This window comes from Chelonia mydas, chromosome 1 (assembly GCF_015237465.2).
Source record: "Chelonia mydas isolate rCheMyd1 chromosome 1, rCheMyd1.pri.v2, whole genome shotgun sequence".
NCBI classification, from domain to species: Eukaryota; Metazoa; Chordata; order Testudines; family Cheloniidae; genus Chelonia; species Chelonia mydas.
The window spans coordinates 245,036,332-245,053,712 of NC_057849.1; the positions used below are offsets into that span (position 1 = coordinate 245,036,332).

Consider the following 17,381-nt stretch of genomic DNA (forward strand, 5'->3'; position numbering starts at 1 on the left):
GGCGTGGTGGGAGGTTGAGGCAAATCGTCTGGCTGCTGGTTACGCGCAGCCAGACACCAGGGCAGTTAGAAGAGCACAGGAGGGCGCGGTACGCATCAGAGAAGCTTTGAAAACCAGTTTCATGACTGGCCAGGCTACGGTGTGAAAGTTCTGTTTGTTTCTCCTTGATGAAACCCCCCGCCCCCGGTTCACTCTACTTCCCTGTAAGCTAACCACCCTCCCCGCCTCCCTTCGATCACCGCTTGCAGAGGCAATAAAGTCATTGTTGCTTCACATTCATGCATTCTTTATTCATTCATCACACAAATAGGGGGATGACTACCAAGGTAGCCCAGGAGGGGTGGTGGAGGAGGGAAGGAAAATGCCACACAGCACTTTAAAAGTTTACAATTTTAAAATTTATTGAATGCCAGCCTTCTGTTTTTTGGGCAATCCTCTGTGGTGGAGTGGCTGGTTGGCCGGAGGCCCCCTGACCGCGTTCTTGGGCGTCTTGGTGTGGAGGCTATGGAACTTGGGGAGGAAGGCGGTTGGTTACATAGGGGCTGTAGTGGCAGTCTGTGCTCCAGCTGCCTTTGCTGCAGCTCAACCATACACTGGAGCATACTGGTTTGATCCTCCAGCAGCCTCAGCATTGAATCCTGCCTCCTCTCATCACGCTGCCGCCACATTTGAGTTTCAGCCCTATCTTCAGCCCGCCACTTACTCTCTTCAGCCTGCCACCTCTCCTCCCGGTCATTTTGTGCTTTCCTGCACTCTGACATTATTTGCCTCCACGCGTTCATCTGTGCTCTGTCAGTGTGGGAAGACAGCATGAGCTCAGAGAACATTTCATCACGAGTGCGTTTTTTTTTCTTTCTAATCTTCACTAGCCTCTGGGAAGGAGAAGATCCTGTGATCATTGAAACACATGCAGCTGGTGGAGAAAAAAAAAGGGACAGCAGTATTTAAAAAGACACATTTTATAAAACAGTGGCTACACTCTTTCAGGGTAAACCTTGCTGTTAACATTACATACATAGCACTTGTGCTTTCGTTAAAAGGTCGCATTTTGCCTCCCCCCACCGCGTGGTTACCCCCTCAACCCTCCCCCCTCCCCGTGGCTAACAGCGGGGAACATTTCTGTTCAGCCACAGACAAACAGCCCAGCAGGAACGGGCACCTCTGAGTGTCCCCTGAAGAAAAGCACCCTATTTCAACCAGGTGACCATGAATGATATCTCACTCTCCTGAGGATAACACAGAGAGATAAAGAATGGATGTTGTTTGAACACCAGCAAACATACACTGCAATGCTTTGTTGTACAATGATTCCCGAGTACGTGTTACTGGCCTGGAGTGGTAAAGTGTCCTACCATGGAGGACGCAATAAGGCTGCCCTCCCCAGAAACCTTTTGCAAAGGCTTTGGGAGTACATCCAGGAGAGCCGCGAATGCCAGGGCAAATTAATCCTTTCACATGCTTGCTTTTAAACCATGTATAGTATTTTAAAAGGTACACTCACCGGAGGTCCCTTCTCCGACTGCCGGGTCCGGGAGGCAGCCTTGGGTGGGTTCGGGGGGCACTGGCTCCAGGTCCAAGGTGAGAAACTGTTCCTGGCTGTCGGGAAAACCGGTTTCTCCGCTTGCTTGCTGTGAGCTATCTACAACCTCATCATCATCATCATCTTCTTCATCCCCAAAACCTGCTTCCGTGTTGCCTCCATCTCCATTGAAGGAGTCAAACAACACGGCTGGGGTAGTGGTGGCTGAACCCCCTAAAATGGCATGCAGCTCATCATAGAAGCGGCATGTTTGGGACTCTGACCCGGAGCGGCCGTTCGCCTCTCTGGTTTTCTGGTAGGCTTGCCTCAGCTCCTTAAGTTTCATGTGGCACTGCTTCGGGTCCCTGTTATGGCCTTTGTCCTTCATGCCCTGGGAGATTTTGACAAAGGTTTTGGCATTTCGAAAACTGGAACGGAGTTCTGATAGCATGGATTCCTCTCCCCATACAGCTATGAGATCCCGTACCTCCCGTTCGGTCCATGCTGGAGCTCTTTTGCGATTCTGGGACTCCATCACGGTCACCTCTGCTGATGAGCTCTGCATGGTCACCTGCAGCTTGCCACGCTGGCCAAACAGGAAATGAGATTCAAAAGTTCACGGTTCTTTTCCTGTCTACCTGGCCAGTGCATCTGAGTTGAGAGTGCTGTCCAGAGCGGTCACAATGGAGCACTCTGGGATAACTCCCGGAGGCCAATACCGTCGAATTGTGTCCACAGTACCCCAAATTCGACCCGGCAAGGCTGATTTAAGCGCTAATCCACTTGTCAGGGGTGGAGTAAGGAAATCGATTTTAAGAGCCCTTTAAGTCGAAATGAAGGGCTTCATCGTGTGGACGGGTGCAAGTTTTCATCGATTTAACGCTGCTAAATTCAACCTAAAGTCCTAGTGTAGACCAGGGCTTAGTTTTCCTTAGATCACATGAACATTATTTTGGACTCATCCTAGTTTGCACTTCTCCACCTCATGAGCAAATGAGAAATCACCGCCTAATCTGCACTCTTCACTTGAGAGAATAAGGTGTGAAATAACAAGGCTTGTTACATTTCAAAACTGAAATATAAAGTGTTCAGAAATTAGGGTTTTGGGGCCATGTCGCTCAGGGGAGGGGGTTTGGGGGAAGGGACTCCCCCACACACTCACCGGCGTGAAGTGGAGCAGCCCAGCCCCAGCCCGCTCCACTCCGCCAGTTCCCAGCCGCGGCGCTCCGCTTCCCGCTGCCGGTGAGTGCGGGGAAAGGATCGCCCCTCAGCACTCACCAGCGGCGGGAAGCGGAGCGCCGCGGCTGGGAGCTGGCGGAGTAGAGCTGGCTGGGGCTGGGCTGCTCCGCTTCCCACCGCTGCTGGTGAGTGGCGGGGGGGGAGGGAATCCCTTCCCCCAAGCGACATGGCGGCCGCCGGGGCAAGGGAAGCGGAGCAGGCTCCACTGGGGGAAGTGGAATGCATCCGATGAAGTGAGCTGTAGCTCTCAAAAGCTTATGCTCAAATAAATTGGTGAGTCTCTAAGGTGCCACAAGCACTCCTTTTCTTTTTGCGAATACAGACTAACACGGCTGCTACTCTGAAACCTATTTGTTTAGTGAATGTGCTGCGGATCCAGGGTTAGACAAGGTGGTGTTTGATCAGGGGCAGAGGACTGAACTTTCCCCTCTTAATGCTTCTTTTGGGAAGGAAGCTTTAATTGATGAACAAATTGCACAATCCGCCCATTTCCCTCCATTAAAGCACTGTCTGGAAAGTGGATACTTTGGGTAAACAAGTGTGTTCCCTTTCCCATCCTAGCCATTCTTTTCATAGCAAGCACAATTATGTCTCCCTACCCAAATCTTGCTTCCTTTACCAAATTAGACCAGTCTCTTTGTCAATTACTGCTCTCTTATAATTGAATCTTTAACTTTCAGTTAGGATGGGGAGGGCAGGTCACAAATACAGGAGTATTAAAAAGGGAACCAATATAAAAAAGAGAGGGAGGACAATTCATAGTAAAAACCAGTGGCAAAACGAGAGAGAGAGAGTGTGAGTGGCTCAGGGGATTGGCCATTGGCTATGGTGCCTTTCATCTCCCCTGTTACCATCAGATGTCTGTTCATCAGCCTGTAAGAACTGAGTTAAGTGATCAAAATCCAGTAGACCCCCAACTAGCAATCTCAGCAGAAAGGCCACTGACCAAATGGGTGTGGAGACTGAACTTTCCTCTTACATGGGGTGGCCCAACCTGGTTGGAGCTGAAGCAAACTGGTGGTATGGGGAAGCATCCATTGTCACTGCCTGAGTTATACCACTGCTGTTAATAAACAGAGTATAATCTTCACAGCTCTCCATCTAGCATTGATACAGGAGCAGTGAATCTCTGAATCTCCCATCTATCCAACTTATATTGTGCCTGCTATTTTATTAAAATGAATGTTAAGCCTCTGCTATTTAGATCTATACTGCTTGTAAAGGGCCTCTATTTGGTGGTGGGAAATACAAATGTTGTGTATGTAATACAAGGTACTGTGAAGCTTCAGAGGGGTAGCCGTGTTAGTCTGGATCTGTAAAAGCAGCAAAGAGTCCTGTAGCACCTTATAAACTAACAAACATATTGGAGCATGAGCTTTCGGGGGTGAATACCCACTTCGTCAGATGCAACTTTAGTGTAAAGTCATTAACACTATATGGGAGCAGCCACATACATGTGCAAGACTGAAGTTTTGGGCTGTAGAACAACAATTCTTGGGGAAGAAACTGAATTAAGAAGGGGTTGCTAGAAAGTGGCAATGCATACCAAGTGCCAGAAAGGAGGAAAGAGAGAGCAGGCAAAGAAATCTTCCAGAGAGTATAAATTACCTAGTATCCAGGTACATGGAACAGCAACCAATACCCACAACTGAATAGACTGTGTGTCATTGTTCGTGAGCGGACATGCTGCTAAGGAAACAGACGAGACCAGTATCTCTACCTACAAGAGCAAGAATGCTATAAGATAGGTAAGGACCGTACACAGACAAGCTTATCCAAACTCTCCCCTGAATCTTCCCCCTCATGTTTGTTTCCTCTGTCCTGGGTCAGAGACTAGACTAGTTTCTACCATGCTGTAAATCCAGGTTATTTTTCAATATTTCATACTTTTCATGTTGGGGGCCAATCTAACAATGTTTTCAATCCTATACATCCAGGCCCACGTATGTTTATCTTTAGTTTATGGTTCTCTCTCTGCGTGTAAAATTGTTTCCTCTTCCTCATCTTCTAGAATCTTATTTGGGCGGGGTATCTGACCTAGGAGAGAAAGTTACTGATAAGCAGACTTTGCAAACATTGATCTCGGGCGTATAGGGAGGTAGGGAAAAGGAGGTTGTTCTGTGTATAGGGCCAGGTCATAGGGAGGGGGAAAGCTTCCGGTTTTTCTTTGAAGCAGAATGGCGGATGGAAGGCATTGGAGGCATGGAAGGCCAAACAAGCTAAGGGTAAGGGATACAAGGCCACTACACGAGGGCTGAAAAATAGATATACTCACATCGGACATTAGGAAAAACTCATTGGATGTATATTGTCGTTGTCTTACCTATTGGGAAAATGGAAAACAGCAACATACTGGGCAAATTCTACTTTATTTTACACCCATGTAACCCCAATGCCTTCAGCATCACTGCAGAGGTGTAAATCAGAGGAGATTTTTTCTCAGTGTGTTCAGAGATGAGGTAAAAGAATACAAATAATTCAAAAAATGTAAGATTGATAGTACTGAAGAAAGTCTTCTATTAAACCACATAGTTGCGCAGACAGCAACACAAGCTTGCTTTAGCTAATGCGTCTCACCTTTTACCTGCAGAGACTTCTCTAAGGGCTAGTACAGTTTTCCTGCCTATGCAATTCATGACCTCTCTGCTGAAACTTATACCACAAATGGATGTTTGGCTTCAAGATGGCTAGAAGGAACGGGACTGAAACACCAATTAATTTCACATAAGGCACTAGGGAATCATCACAAGGCAGCACTAACCTGGGTTAGATTCAACCAAAGACTCCACTATCCATTTACCAGTCCCAAGCCATCCAGTCACTCTCTATTCAGTTTGCTACACTATCATCAGAAGTGATGAATTATGAAACAGAAGCGAGAGAAGATGTCTGCCAAAGAAATCAGACCCACTTCATTACCAGCTATTTTTTATGCACCCCTCATGTTATCCCATATGTGAAGTTGGGCAAGTTAGAGCTATGTTCTCAAATATAAGTCACATGTTTGTAAAGGTTAAAAGTGTTCTTTGCCATATGAACGTTCAAAATGCTATATTAGGCACCATGCCCATAGCTCTCCATTAATCGAAGCATTACAGCCAAAAACAAGTATAGGAGGTGGGGGGTTTCCCCTCACTCTCTTCTGGAAGCGGGGAGACTGAGTGCAAGTGACTTGGTTTGCAGTCCTACAGCTTGGTCTCAATCTCATTATGAAATTCACAATACCGTTGCAAACTATTGCAATGCCCTTCATTATTGAAGCACACCTCATACTCTTACTTGCTACAAATACAGTAATTCCTCTTCAAGGTCAAATGCTTCTGTAAGGAGATCCAATCAGTGCCAATAATAAAGGTTGCCTAATCCAGGTTACCCAAGAGGTTAATTAGGACAAGTGAAAGCTGAATGTCATTCCCTGAAATACAACACTGAAGCACACACATTGCCTATCTATAAACAAGCTGATTATTGTGTTGAACCCTTAAATTGGACCTACCTTCATTCATTTATGCCATCTCACAGAGCAAAAACTAAGATGGTAACAGCTCATGTATATGCACTGATTTCGTGCATTGTCCCTCTCTCTTTTAACTCGTCAAAAAATCTCCCATTATAGATTACCTTTGTTTGTCCAGTGTCTGCAAGTCTGAGAAGGCCGGGGTGGGGATGTACAATTTTGCTCACAATTTTTGTTGTGGATGTGCACCGTTGCTACTACAATATCCTGTTTCATATGTCCCAGTCCATGGTATTGTAAATCTTACACATCTGTTCAGCTATTAGTACATCAGACATCACCTTTAAAGATTGATTAGTAACAAACTTTAAAACAGTGTAACAAAAAACAAAAACCCCGGAAAAGTGAAAATCATTTGTAGCATGAACAGATCTGTTGAATTTTGATAGATAATCCCACAATTTGTACTAGTTCAGTCTCTCTCCTGGTCCAGAGTTGTAGGTAGAGGTCAGTGTGTGGGCCATTGTCAGTGACCATTACTGAAGGACGGTCTTCCCCAAGAGACGAGTCTTACTTTTTTCCTGAAGTAGACAAGCCTCAGGCTTATCTCCAGTATGAGTTCAACAGCTAAGGGCCTTCTACTGAGAAGCCTCCATTCTCACACGTCTCATGTTTTACAGTAGGCTCCATCATTTGCATCATCCCAGTTGATCTCAGCTGTCATGGTGGGTTGTGGAGAGACAGGCAGTGACTAAAATATAGAGCCTACCACATTCAGGGCTTTAAAGATAACAGGGAAACACCTTAAAGCAAATCTGGAACTGGATCAGAAACCAGTAGAAATTATAGATAAATGACACAATGTGCCATCTTTGGACTACTCTGCTTTAGAATACACGGCCACATGATCAGCCAAACACAGCTTTCACACTCCTCTTGCCTTCAATCCCAAATAAAGGGATATGCAATATTGACCTTTTCCATTTTAACGAAAGAAGCCCATCTATGGCCCACCTGTGGGATTAACCAGAAGGTCATTTTAATAAGGTTTTTGTGACAAGCATATTTCATCTTAAAGTCTAGAGGATTCTGCTTATATCTGGTATTCCTTCTAGACACCAAGATCCTGGTATAGAAGATTGTCATCTGGTATTAGTGCTGATGCTTTACAAAAGCTGGAGAGTTTAGTTCCAGCCAGAGATCAGAAGCTGAGCTAGCATGTGTGTGTGTGTCATTCAGTTGGCAAGATCTACCTCCCCACACCCACCTCACCCCACCCACTTGCTTTTCTGAAGTTTATCAGATGAGCATGAAGTCGGTGTAACCTGTCAGTATGACTGTGCTTCTGGTGGCATGATCTGGAGGCAGAAGAGCAGCACAGGACCATGCAGAAATAATGGAGCACTTCACATTTACACGAACACTGGATAAAAATCCAATAGCCAGGAAAGTCAGGAACTGGAGGTGACGAGGTGTTACTGCTACTGAGAGAACAGCCTTGGTACTGCTGTGGTTCACAGTCTCAGTCTATATACGACCACAAAATATTTGTTCTCTTCTCAGCCTCAGGAAAAAACCCAACACATTTAGTTCTGGATGTAGACAACTATGGAAAGGACAGGACCTATGGTCTGTAAGGAACTGGTCTAGAAGATAGCACATTTAAACTTTTATTCTCCATTTCATTTTAATGTTAAAAGATGCCATGACCTCCATGTAGACACCAACCCATGTAACTAGCTAAGAATTTCCAATGTACCCATCACTGCAGTAATCCAGAGGCCAAATACAACAATGTAAGTAGTAGCTTTTCTATACAGGAATGGACAATTTCCTACAAATTGATCACATTGCTAGGATCATTCTGGAGAAACATAAGGAAAGGGGATAATCTCACTAGCCATTTTGTAGGGGAAGTCCGCAAAAAAAAAAAAAAAAAAGAAAAAAAGAAGTGTTTTCCATTGTGCCCAGAGAGATGAAACATGAGTTCTCCCTCCACTCCAGAGGTAAGGATTTCCACCATCCAGGGTCACCCCTCCCCCCCATATTGGGATCACATGCAGGAATTTGAGTCTCTATAGCTACAGTGTTTTAATAAAACTAGCATCCTTTTTACATGGATTACTTTAATCAGATATGGCAATAATGAAACTCATGGCTGCTCTGACAGCTCACCCAAGATTACAACATAAGAGAACACCTTATCCCACCCCAGCTGGAACTGAGACTTTCCCTCCAACGACTGGAAGTGTCTACAGTGCAACCATGTTACTCTCTAAATGGAAAATCAGTGAAAGAAAGTCACCAGGTGGTGCACTTACAGCTCCTCCTGGTGGGTGAAAATAGGTAAGGCACAGATTTAAGTAAATTTTCCAGGGATTGGAATTAAAATTATAACCAGGGATTATGGGAGTCTGTGATAAATACAGGTTGTAAATGCCCAAGAAACGCAGAAATGCAATGTCTAATAATAAATTTATTGATTCAGACTGATATAGCCCCAAGGGCTGCCCCTTAGGATAGAACAGAGAAGTAGTAAAAGAAATATATTCAGAGGCCAAAGCTTGATGGAGAAAGACCAAAAAACATAGTTCTTCCTTTATCCATATAAAAGGGTGTTTTAATGTTTTACAGAAAATACAGCAATATGCATGATTTCAGAATTGGGAAATACTATAAAATGAAAGAAATAGCATAGGTCCAAGCACTAAACATCTCACACCTTCTCTTTGACATGGTCGCTCAGAAAAATAATGTTATCTGAAAGGAAAAACAACAGAGTAGTTAATTTTCAGGATCAGATAGATATGCATAGCAAGACAAAATACTATCTGCGCGCACACACACACACACTACTTTGTAAGGAAGTTAAAAATAAAATGCAGGGGCTTGTACTCTTTCAGTATCCAAAACAAATATCCCATGAAAAATAACACTGATGGATATCGATGCTTCTATATTTTTCCCCAGGTCAAGAGACCCTTTCAAGGTGAACATAAGTATTTTCAAGCATGTGCCCACAAGTGTCTAACAGGGTTAATGGCCAAATATATCACTAGAGGCAGTTTTCAAAAAAGATCTGAATTTGTCCCTCTTAGAAATCTATTATTACTGATAATTTCTTGCTTATGCTGGACATCCCAAAATGAAATGAGCTGATGCTATCATCCCCCCATAATCGGCATGGAGCAGGACTAAGGGAAGTCCACATTTAACTTCCAGTGGTCTCTTAAATTCTCAATAACCCTACTTTAAAGAGCTATTAAAAAGAACCACTGAAAGAAGAGACTTGCCACATACCTACAGGCGGGCTCTCTGAAAGTGTGCCAATAACAAGGGTCAATATCACCAGTGTAGTACGTGCTGGGCCATCTGAACAAGTGGGCTTATGACTGCAAGAACATTGCACTTTGGGAACAACCAAAAGTAAATATCGAAAGTGTATGTTTTGTTCACTTCTATATTTGAAACAAGAATGTTTCACTTTGAAACAAGAATGTTTCCTTTATAACTCAGCTTTTTTGGGCCCATTGCTAAAAAACCCCTAAAGTTTCAGGATACTGATCTCTCCAATAAGACACAGAACTAAAAACAAAAAATCATTGCCATTTAGAGAAGCAAAGAGGACGAGTCTCTGAACTTTCCATCTTTCTTCATGATTGTTCCTAGCCCAAAGAACCAGTCCGCTCCCTCCCTCTTTTGCTATTCTTGGCCACCTCACTCCTACTTTCCAAATTCCCCATGGAGGTATATCCACATGACACTCCTTTCACAGGGAGAAGACCTTAACGTTTAGTGGAAAACCTAAAATCAAAGGCTTAGACAGAAAAATGTTCCCTGCTGAAGTTGACAAGGCCCATCTGGTACAGCAGTGTACATGTCCAATTTTCTCTCCAATGTGCAGCACAGAGAAAATGCACAAACACCCACTTGCTACAATTTACTGCTGTGTGTCAGCAACTTTTCAGCATTCCACAAATGTTTGCTACCTCTTTCCTGCCTAATTCTTTTCATAAACTGTGTCAGATGACACCTACTGGCACAGACCAGGAACTAAAAATACAACCATAGATACATTCTCTCAAAATTCCAAATTATGAAGTTTGGGAATGAGGAGGGGAAGGAGGATAAACCACACTTAATTTCTCTGTTCCCCTTCACTTCTGGAAATGGCAAAACAAGATATTTTGACTTAGAAAGTTTGTTACCTGCTATGATTGTTGTGGCCTGCCGCCTCACATTGTTTTTATCTGTATATTCACCGTAGTCTATCTTCCCTTCCACATAGATTCGAGCACTAACATGAACATAAGAATTCAGTTCACAGGCAAGAGGATTACATCATTATTTTTATTCTATAAATTGTCTGTTCAGAGATCTTGCCTCATTTGTCTGTAGTATTTGAGCACTAAAAGCTTTAAGCACGACATGCTTCTATTTTAACATCTATACTGAACCAACCCCCACTGTGCCTGATTCACATTGAATTAACTGATTGTTAAGGCATTCAATCCTCAAGCATTCTTTTACCCCACTTACCCCTTCTTCACATACTGATATGCCACATCTCTCAGGCCTGGCCTAAACACAGAGATCCTGTGCCATGTTGTCTTTTGGGTGATATCACCTATGTTACATGAAAGGAAGAATAATAAATTACAAATGTGCAGAAGGATGCCATGTCCTCTCTCTAACACAACAAACCGTGGAGGGCTTGTTTCAACACTTAAGTGCTCCTCAGCTAAGAAGTCAAGTGACTGATCTGAAAAATGGAAATTTACTGTTATTGAAACATCCACTCTTCTTCCTTTCAGGGCCAGAAACACTGTGCAACATGACACAAGTATAACGAGAGAGCATACGCTGTGTACCTTTGCTTAGAAACCATGCCTCACATTACACGCAATTATTTCTCCCTGCAGCCTGCACACTGTAAACAGGCTAGGAGAAAAGTATGCAGTTACAAATTGAAAGTGGCATCTAAACAAAAATGTAGTCATTATTTCATCTCCAGTGGGAGGTAATGGGAGAATGGAATCTACTCCACCCCCACAAAGTCTATGTGAAATGATGAACGAGCAATAGCTGGAGGCTTCCTCTGTCCTTCTTAGAAAAGTTTGCCACAAATCACTATTCAACAGATGCCTTTGAGAAATACTAAAGTGCTTCCTGGATATACATGATGAGCAAGCTCCTCAGCTAGTATAAACTGGCATAAATGGAGCTACATGGATTTATATCAGCAAAGGCTCTGGATTGGCATTATTTAATGTTAAAACAGCATTACAACAGGTGAAAAACACATTATTCCACTCCAGTAACTATTCAGACTCACCTGCCTGGAACACCTCACTTTCCCCTGATCGCCACATCTCATTGGTTGCAAGAGAAAAAATTGTAACAGGATTTTTCCCCTCCACTTGCCTCATAACAGGGTCCTGTCCTACTCGACCAAGTAACTGGATACGATTCAGGGCTGAAATGTGTGGGACAGAAAATATCAGACTGAGGTGCACCAGGAGAAAAAGGACATATCTTTGAAAGAGTTAAAGTTCAGGATGACTGCTTGGACTGGTCCCAAGAACTTTTGCATGGATCAATTTCAGCTTTTCTAACCTCGATAAGTTACAAGTCAGGATAGTAGTTTATCACAAAACCCAAGGAATCCAGATTCTCTGACTTCTAATGATGCCTATACTAATGCTGACCAAGATCACTGAGGATCCCCCCATTACATGAGTGAAGGATCTGCTCACACTGTTCATTTTCTTCTATTCCTTGTCCTAATACTTTTTATATGAAATTTTTAAAAACAAAATCTTGACTTTTGTATTTTTACCACAACAAAGCTGCAATAATTCTTCCCTCACCCCATCATTACAAGCCTTAGTCAAATCTAAAATACCTTAAAGTTATGTTTTGATGATTACCACCTTTTTTTTTGCACTTTAATTCCAATAGAGTTTTAAACAGCCAATGTCTCACTGACTCCTAGCGTTAGTAACAAATGCTTTATATCATTTGAAAAGGATTTCAAGCTTTCAGATGGTATGATGGTTTCTAGTTCTGCCAATTTATCACTACTAAAATCATGTCTGAATCAAAAGGGAAGGCATAAAACAAGATAGTAATCAGAATGGCATATTAATAAGAATGATAAGTTTTATGTTCAATATTTCATGGCCTGCCATGGCTATAAATTAGTACTTAGAATTCCAGCTTTCCAGTGTTAGAAAGCATTTGCTTCTACCCTTGGTGGTCTGGAAGACAGTCCTGCAGACACCTTTTGTACCTCCAAGATATGCACGTATCTAAAATCACACAGCTACTCAATTTATCACTGTAACCTTGGTCCTTCTTTGGCCCATTCCCTTTACTGTTTTGTTATTCCCACTCAATTCGTTATAATATATATATATATAAATAAATAAATAAATAAATAAATAAATAAATAAATTAGAATGTAAGTTCTAAGGGGCATTAATAGTTGTGCCATGAAGTGCTTAGCATACTTTTGGGCACTATAAAATAATAAATTATTATTTAATAGCAACTGCCTGCTCTCTATTTTCACTGGTTGGATCGCATACAGAAAAACATTTCTGAAGATATGCAGAAATACAATCAGATAAAGATTAGATAAGATAAAACATTGTTTCCCTTAAAAGGTCAACTGCAGCATGATTAAGAAGTCAGAATGAAATAAGATATTACACAAGTAAAATGTAAAAGCTGATGATTCTTGAAGAAAAAGGAATATTTTCTTGTTCTTCTACAACAGTAATAGAAACATATTATAACATTTATTAAACACAATACACGTTTGACTGTTAGTAGTCTTAGCAGAGAGGAAGAGGACTGAATAGGCCTGGAGACGGAATTTACTCTCACTCTTTGCTGAGGAGCATTTGCTAGTCACTCTGGGAAAAAGATATCTAACCAGGCTTTTATAACGTGCTCATCACCATTGTTTCTGAGCAATTATTGTTGTCTCCTGTTTATACTTCTACAGGAGCCTCTTCTGCAAGCAGAGGACATAATACATCTCTGGGCAGACCCATCAGGCACATTTCAGTAGTACTAAGATTCTCAAACAAATAACAGATACCTACATCTTTCAAGTATCAAGGAGGTGGCTGAATCAGACTCGTGTCTTATAAACTGACGAAGCACCTAGAAGGACAGAGAGATGTTTAAGGTTCCAGGCCAGTTAATCCTGAACACCAGGACTCTGATAATTTGAAGAGATTTAGTTAACAAATAAAGAATAATAATTGCGTTTCAGGGCATTTTCTGAATTAGGGTCCAGTTCAGCAAAATGAAGCTAACAGGATTACACAGGCACTTAAAAGTCAAGCATCTGTTTAGTGAATTGCTGGATGGGAAAAGCTAATGTCCTGAAGCCATGCCTTCAGCTAGTAGCCCTTGGGAAATTTCCTGCCCAACTATCGTTGTTTCTATATGATGTGTAGTAGAAAATATATTTACAGACACTTGGTATTGATTTTTTTTTTTTTTGTTATTTTTCTGCTTAACTTTGGGTACAGACAAGATGTGCATATCAGCAGCTCTACATATGATTTTATTGACATAAGTGGTGCAGTGACCCCAATTCACCCTTCAAAAGCTAAAAACAATTAAGTGCCACAAAAATTTGAGACTCACTGTAGGTAAACATAACGGGAAAAAAGGGAAGGAAAGACTCAATGCTTGCAAGTGCCATGTCAGAGGAGGAAGAAAGCGGCAATAGCTGCAAAAAGCCAGGAAGCATATCTGTACAAGATCCATAAACAAGGATTGCAGATATGGTAAATTTCGTACCAGGGGAGAGGGGGGTGGCAGAAGGAGCAAAGAGGACCGGCTGACAATCCTTCTAGTGACAAAGATTAAAATAGAGGCTAATGCAATAGAAAAATGCTTTGGCATATTGATTTGGCCACCTACTGAGGCAATTTGCTTTTTACATTTAAGATATCTAGAATTAATGCCCTGTGTATGCCAGTCAGATTTATAGAATCATTTTTCATTTGGCTTAAAATGACTGTTAAATTAAGGCCAGAAAACAAAATCTTGGAATTCCCCAAAGCTATGGGTTCTGCAGTGTTTATGAACGAAATGAGGCACAGTATACCTGATGGGTGGAAGAAACAACATGAGGCCTGACAGACACAAAGGGAAACTTTTATTTTTCCTAATAATGGATTCAACTTTGCAGTATGTACGGTTGCATGGCATGGGGGTGGTTTACGTAGGAAGAGCTTTTCCTATATATTACAACGGAATTTAATATGATGTTGTAAGTATTCCATACTGTACTGTAATGATCCCCTGTGATTTTTCTACCCACACGGGGAGAGTTGTACAAGTTCTTTATCACAGAGTATGGTTTGATGGATATGAATTATTCATTTAAACTGGAAATACGATACAACTTACAGTTAAGGATGGTGGTGAAGAGAATGAGAACTATGGAGTCAAAATTAATATCTATGACAGATACATTTTTGCAAATATTTTGGTGGAGAGCCTTGCTACCTTCTGGGTTGTGATTCAACCAACTAGTGGGGCTGAAACAGAAAGAAGGTTACTAACCCTCTTGGCAGTTCCAGTCCTGGGACGAGAGAAAATTTTTGGAGCAACTATGATGCAATACTTTCCGTATTAAAGCATTAAATAGATCACACTGCATAAGTTTGCCACAGTGGGTGTAATGGGATCAAGTACCACCTCAGGTCAGACCTCTGTGAAGAAGGGCTTTTAGTTGTGGAAAATCTTGCTAAGGGAGAACAGTAAGAGCCAGCTGTCAGTTACTGAGGAATCCTAAGGAACCCAGATGAATGTTATGATTTGATGGGTCTACAGAGAGTGTTCAATTAGCCAATTTTTGATTATTGCAGCAAGGAAAACAGTCTCATTCATTCAACAGTGGTGACAGGAATTACTTTCTTTTGGAGCCCCCTACAGGGAAACGCGCACTTGTAAATAATACGATGCATCATTACATTAAATAATGTGTGACAGGCACTCAGAGCAAGATTCAGCTAGCCTAGGGTGGGAAGAGTGGTTAAAACCTTGATTACTTTGATACAGAAAGAAAAGAAACACTGCTTACTATATATATCTATATATACACACACACACATATATATTTTTCCTTACAGCCTTAAAGAAAAAAATTATAGTTAGGATGCCTGGTTAAAGTGCTTCAAGTTCAAAAATGGAAGGACATAGCACTCACAAGCAGAGAACTAGGCACACGTTTACAACTTTGCAGGACTGTGTATTTAACAGTGTATTAAAATGAAGGATTTTGCATGCAATTATTTTTAATGGTAACGTAAGAACAATACTGCACATAGTTAATTATGTTACTATTTAAATTGTTCATGCACTAGACTGTACATCATTAGACTGTGCATGATACAAAATTTTTAACAAAACAAAACCAGTAACTTGTTACCTGTATTATTGGCCTGCGCAACATTTCGGCTGTTTTCTTTTTCTGTGATTAGACTGTGAATTTAAGAACATGGGAGGGTGGAAAAAAACAACAGAAGGTGAGCATTCAATTTCCCCTACCAGTTAGGTCATGTCTATACATATGGTGCTGCGGCGGCACAGCTGCACCGTTGCAGCGCATCTGGTAGTGATGCTTTATGCTTTAATAAAATGCTGACACAATCCTGTCCACACCGGCACTTATATTGGTGTAACTTATGTAGCTCAGGAGGGTGGTTTATTCACACCGTCGAGTGACATAAATTATGTCAACATAAGCAGCAGTGTAGACAATGCTTCATATCTATTTAAATCATTAGTTGATTCTGCCACTTAACATTCCCTCCCCCCCACCATACACATGTCAGATCACAAGAACGGCCATACTAGGTCAGACCAAAGGTCCATCTAGCCCAATATCCTGTCTTCCAACAGTGGCCAACTAAATCAAACTAAACATTTACTTTTTAATAGTCTCATTCAAAACACAGAGCAGGTCTACACAGACTACAGTGCCACAGCTGCACCGGTGCAACTGCAGCGCTTCAGTGCAGACACTACTATACCTCAGTGAGAGTCGGAAGCCCTCCCGCTGACACAGCGCTGCCTACGCTGGGGGTTAGGCCAGTACCAATTGCATCGCTCAGGGGTGTGAATTTTCCCCAGCCCCGAACAACACAGTCATCATGCCTATGTCCTTCTGCAATGTAGCCCTGACCACACTACAAAACCTTGGCATCCAGGGCAAACAAGCTCAAAAGCCTAATGGCTCCACAGCTACCGCGCAACCCTGCCCCTGGCTCCCGTGCAGCCAGAGTGAGCTCCCAGGGCACTGCCGGGACGAGAGACCTCCCTGGGCTGCTCCCACCCCCAGCACAGAAACCCTGGCCAGACCCCAAACAGGCACCTCACCCCCCCCGCCCGGGTTGTGCTGGCAAACTGGACCGGGAGGGGAGCAGCAAGGAGGGGCCCCAGCGGAGGCGGGGGCGTCGGAAGGGATCTAAGAAGTGCGGGGGCGCTGGGCTCGGGCTGACGCCGCACCCCGGGGCTCGGGCCGTCACGCGCTCACCCCGCGCCGGGGCAGGGCTCTGTCCTCGCGGTGTCCGGCTCCGGCCGCGCGGCGAGGCTGAGACTGGCGCCGGCCTCGGCACCGGAAACACGCGCCCAGCCCCGCCCCTTCCCTCCGTCTGCGAACGGGGAAAGTCGGAAAGGGTCCGGCCGGAAACTCGACCCCGCCTCCGCAGTTCCGACGGCGACTGGGCCCGGGCCCAGGCCTAGGCGGTTCCCGCCCCGCGCCGCGGCTCCGTCCGGCTCTTCCCTGCTCCCCTAGGGAGAGGGCCGGGTGCTCGGCGCTGCGCTGCCGCCCAGGCCTTACCGCGGTGTCCGCGCCTGAGCCGAGGCCTCAGCCGCTGCTGCTGGCCCCTCCCACCGCGCGCGCGAGCCGCGGAGCAGCGCCCTGGCCGGGGGCGGGGCTTGTCGTTAAGTTTCCATGTGCGGAAAATCGAAACCCCCGCCCCGCCCCTTCTCCGAGGCCACGCCCCTGCTCGCTCCACCCCCCCCCCCCTTCGCGCTCGCTCGCGGTCAGCGGGCTGGGGCAGGGGCGCAGGCTCTGGCCGCGCTCACCTCTGGCGGCGCTCGGAAGTGGCTGGTGCGTCTCTCTGGCTCCTG

The 17,381-nt window shown here is 43.9% G+C and overlaps 1 protein-coding gene across 2 annotated transcripts; it reads right to left on the bottom strand.

Annotated features, from left to right (window-relative positions):
* Positions 1 to 8,671: 8,671 nt before the first annotated feature.
* Positions 8,672 to 17,158, bottom strand: SSBP1 (single stranded DNA binding protein 1). 2 transcript variants are annotated; one of them, XM_037878924.2, is made up of 7 exons: positions 17,089 to 17,158; positions 15,676 to 15,728; positions 13,328 to 13,388; positions 11,551 to 11,691; positions 10,755 to 10,842; positions 10,424 to 10,512; positions 8,672 to 8,975 (listed from the first exon to the last, which is right to left on the bottom strand). In XM_037878924.2, the coding sequence occupies exons 2-7, from the start codon at positions 15,697 to 15,699 to the stop codon at positions 8,932 to 8,934; spliced, it is 447 nt and encodes a 148-aa protein (XP_037734852.1). In that variant the 5' UTR covers positions 15,700 to 15,728; positions 17,089 to 17,158; the 3' UTR covers positions 8,672 to 8,931. The 2 variants fall into 2 exon arrangements, with proteins under 2 accessions (XP_037734852.1, XP_037734842.1); XM_037878914.2 differs by lacking the exon at positions 17,089 to 17,158 and adding an exon at positions 16,783 to 17,074.
* Positions 17,159 to 17,381: the final 223 nt, after the last annotated feature.

What these genes read in the sequence shown, in the direction of transcription:
- SSBP1 (XM_037878924.2), bottom strand. Translation starts at nt 15,699, where the DNA reads ATGTTGCGCAGGCCAATAATACAG. An exon ending in TGCGCAGGCCAATAATACAG is followed by an intron (nt 13,389 to 15,675) that starts GTAACAAGTTAC and finishes CTGTCCTTCTAG; the next exon opens with GTGCTTCGTCAGTTTATAAG. An exon ending in TATCAGTATGTGAAGAAGGG is followed by an intron (nt 10,513 to 10,754) that starts GTAAGTGGGGTA and finishes TGTTCATGTTAG; the next exon opens with TGCTCGAATCTATGTGGAAG.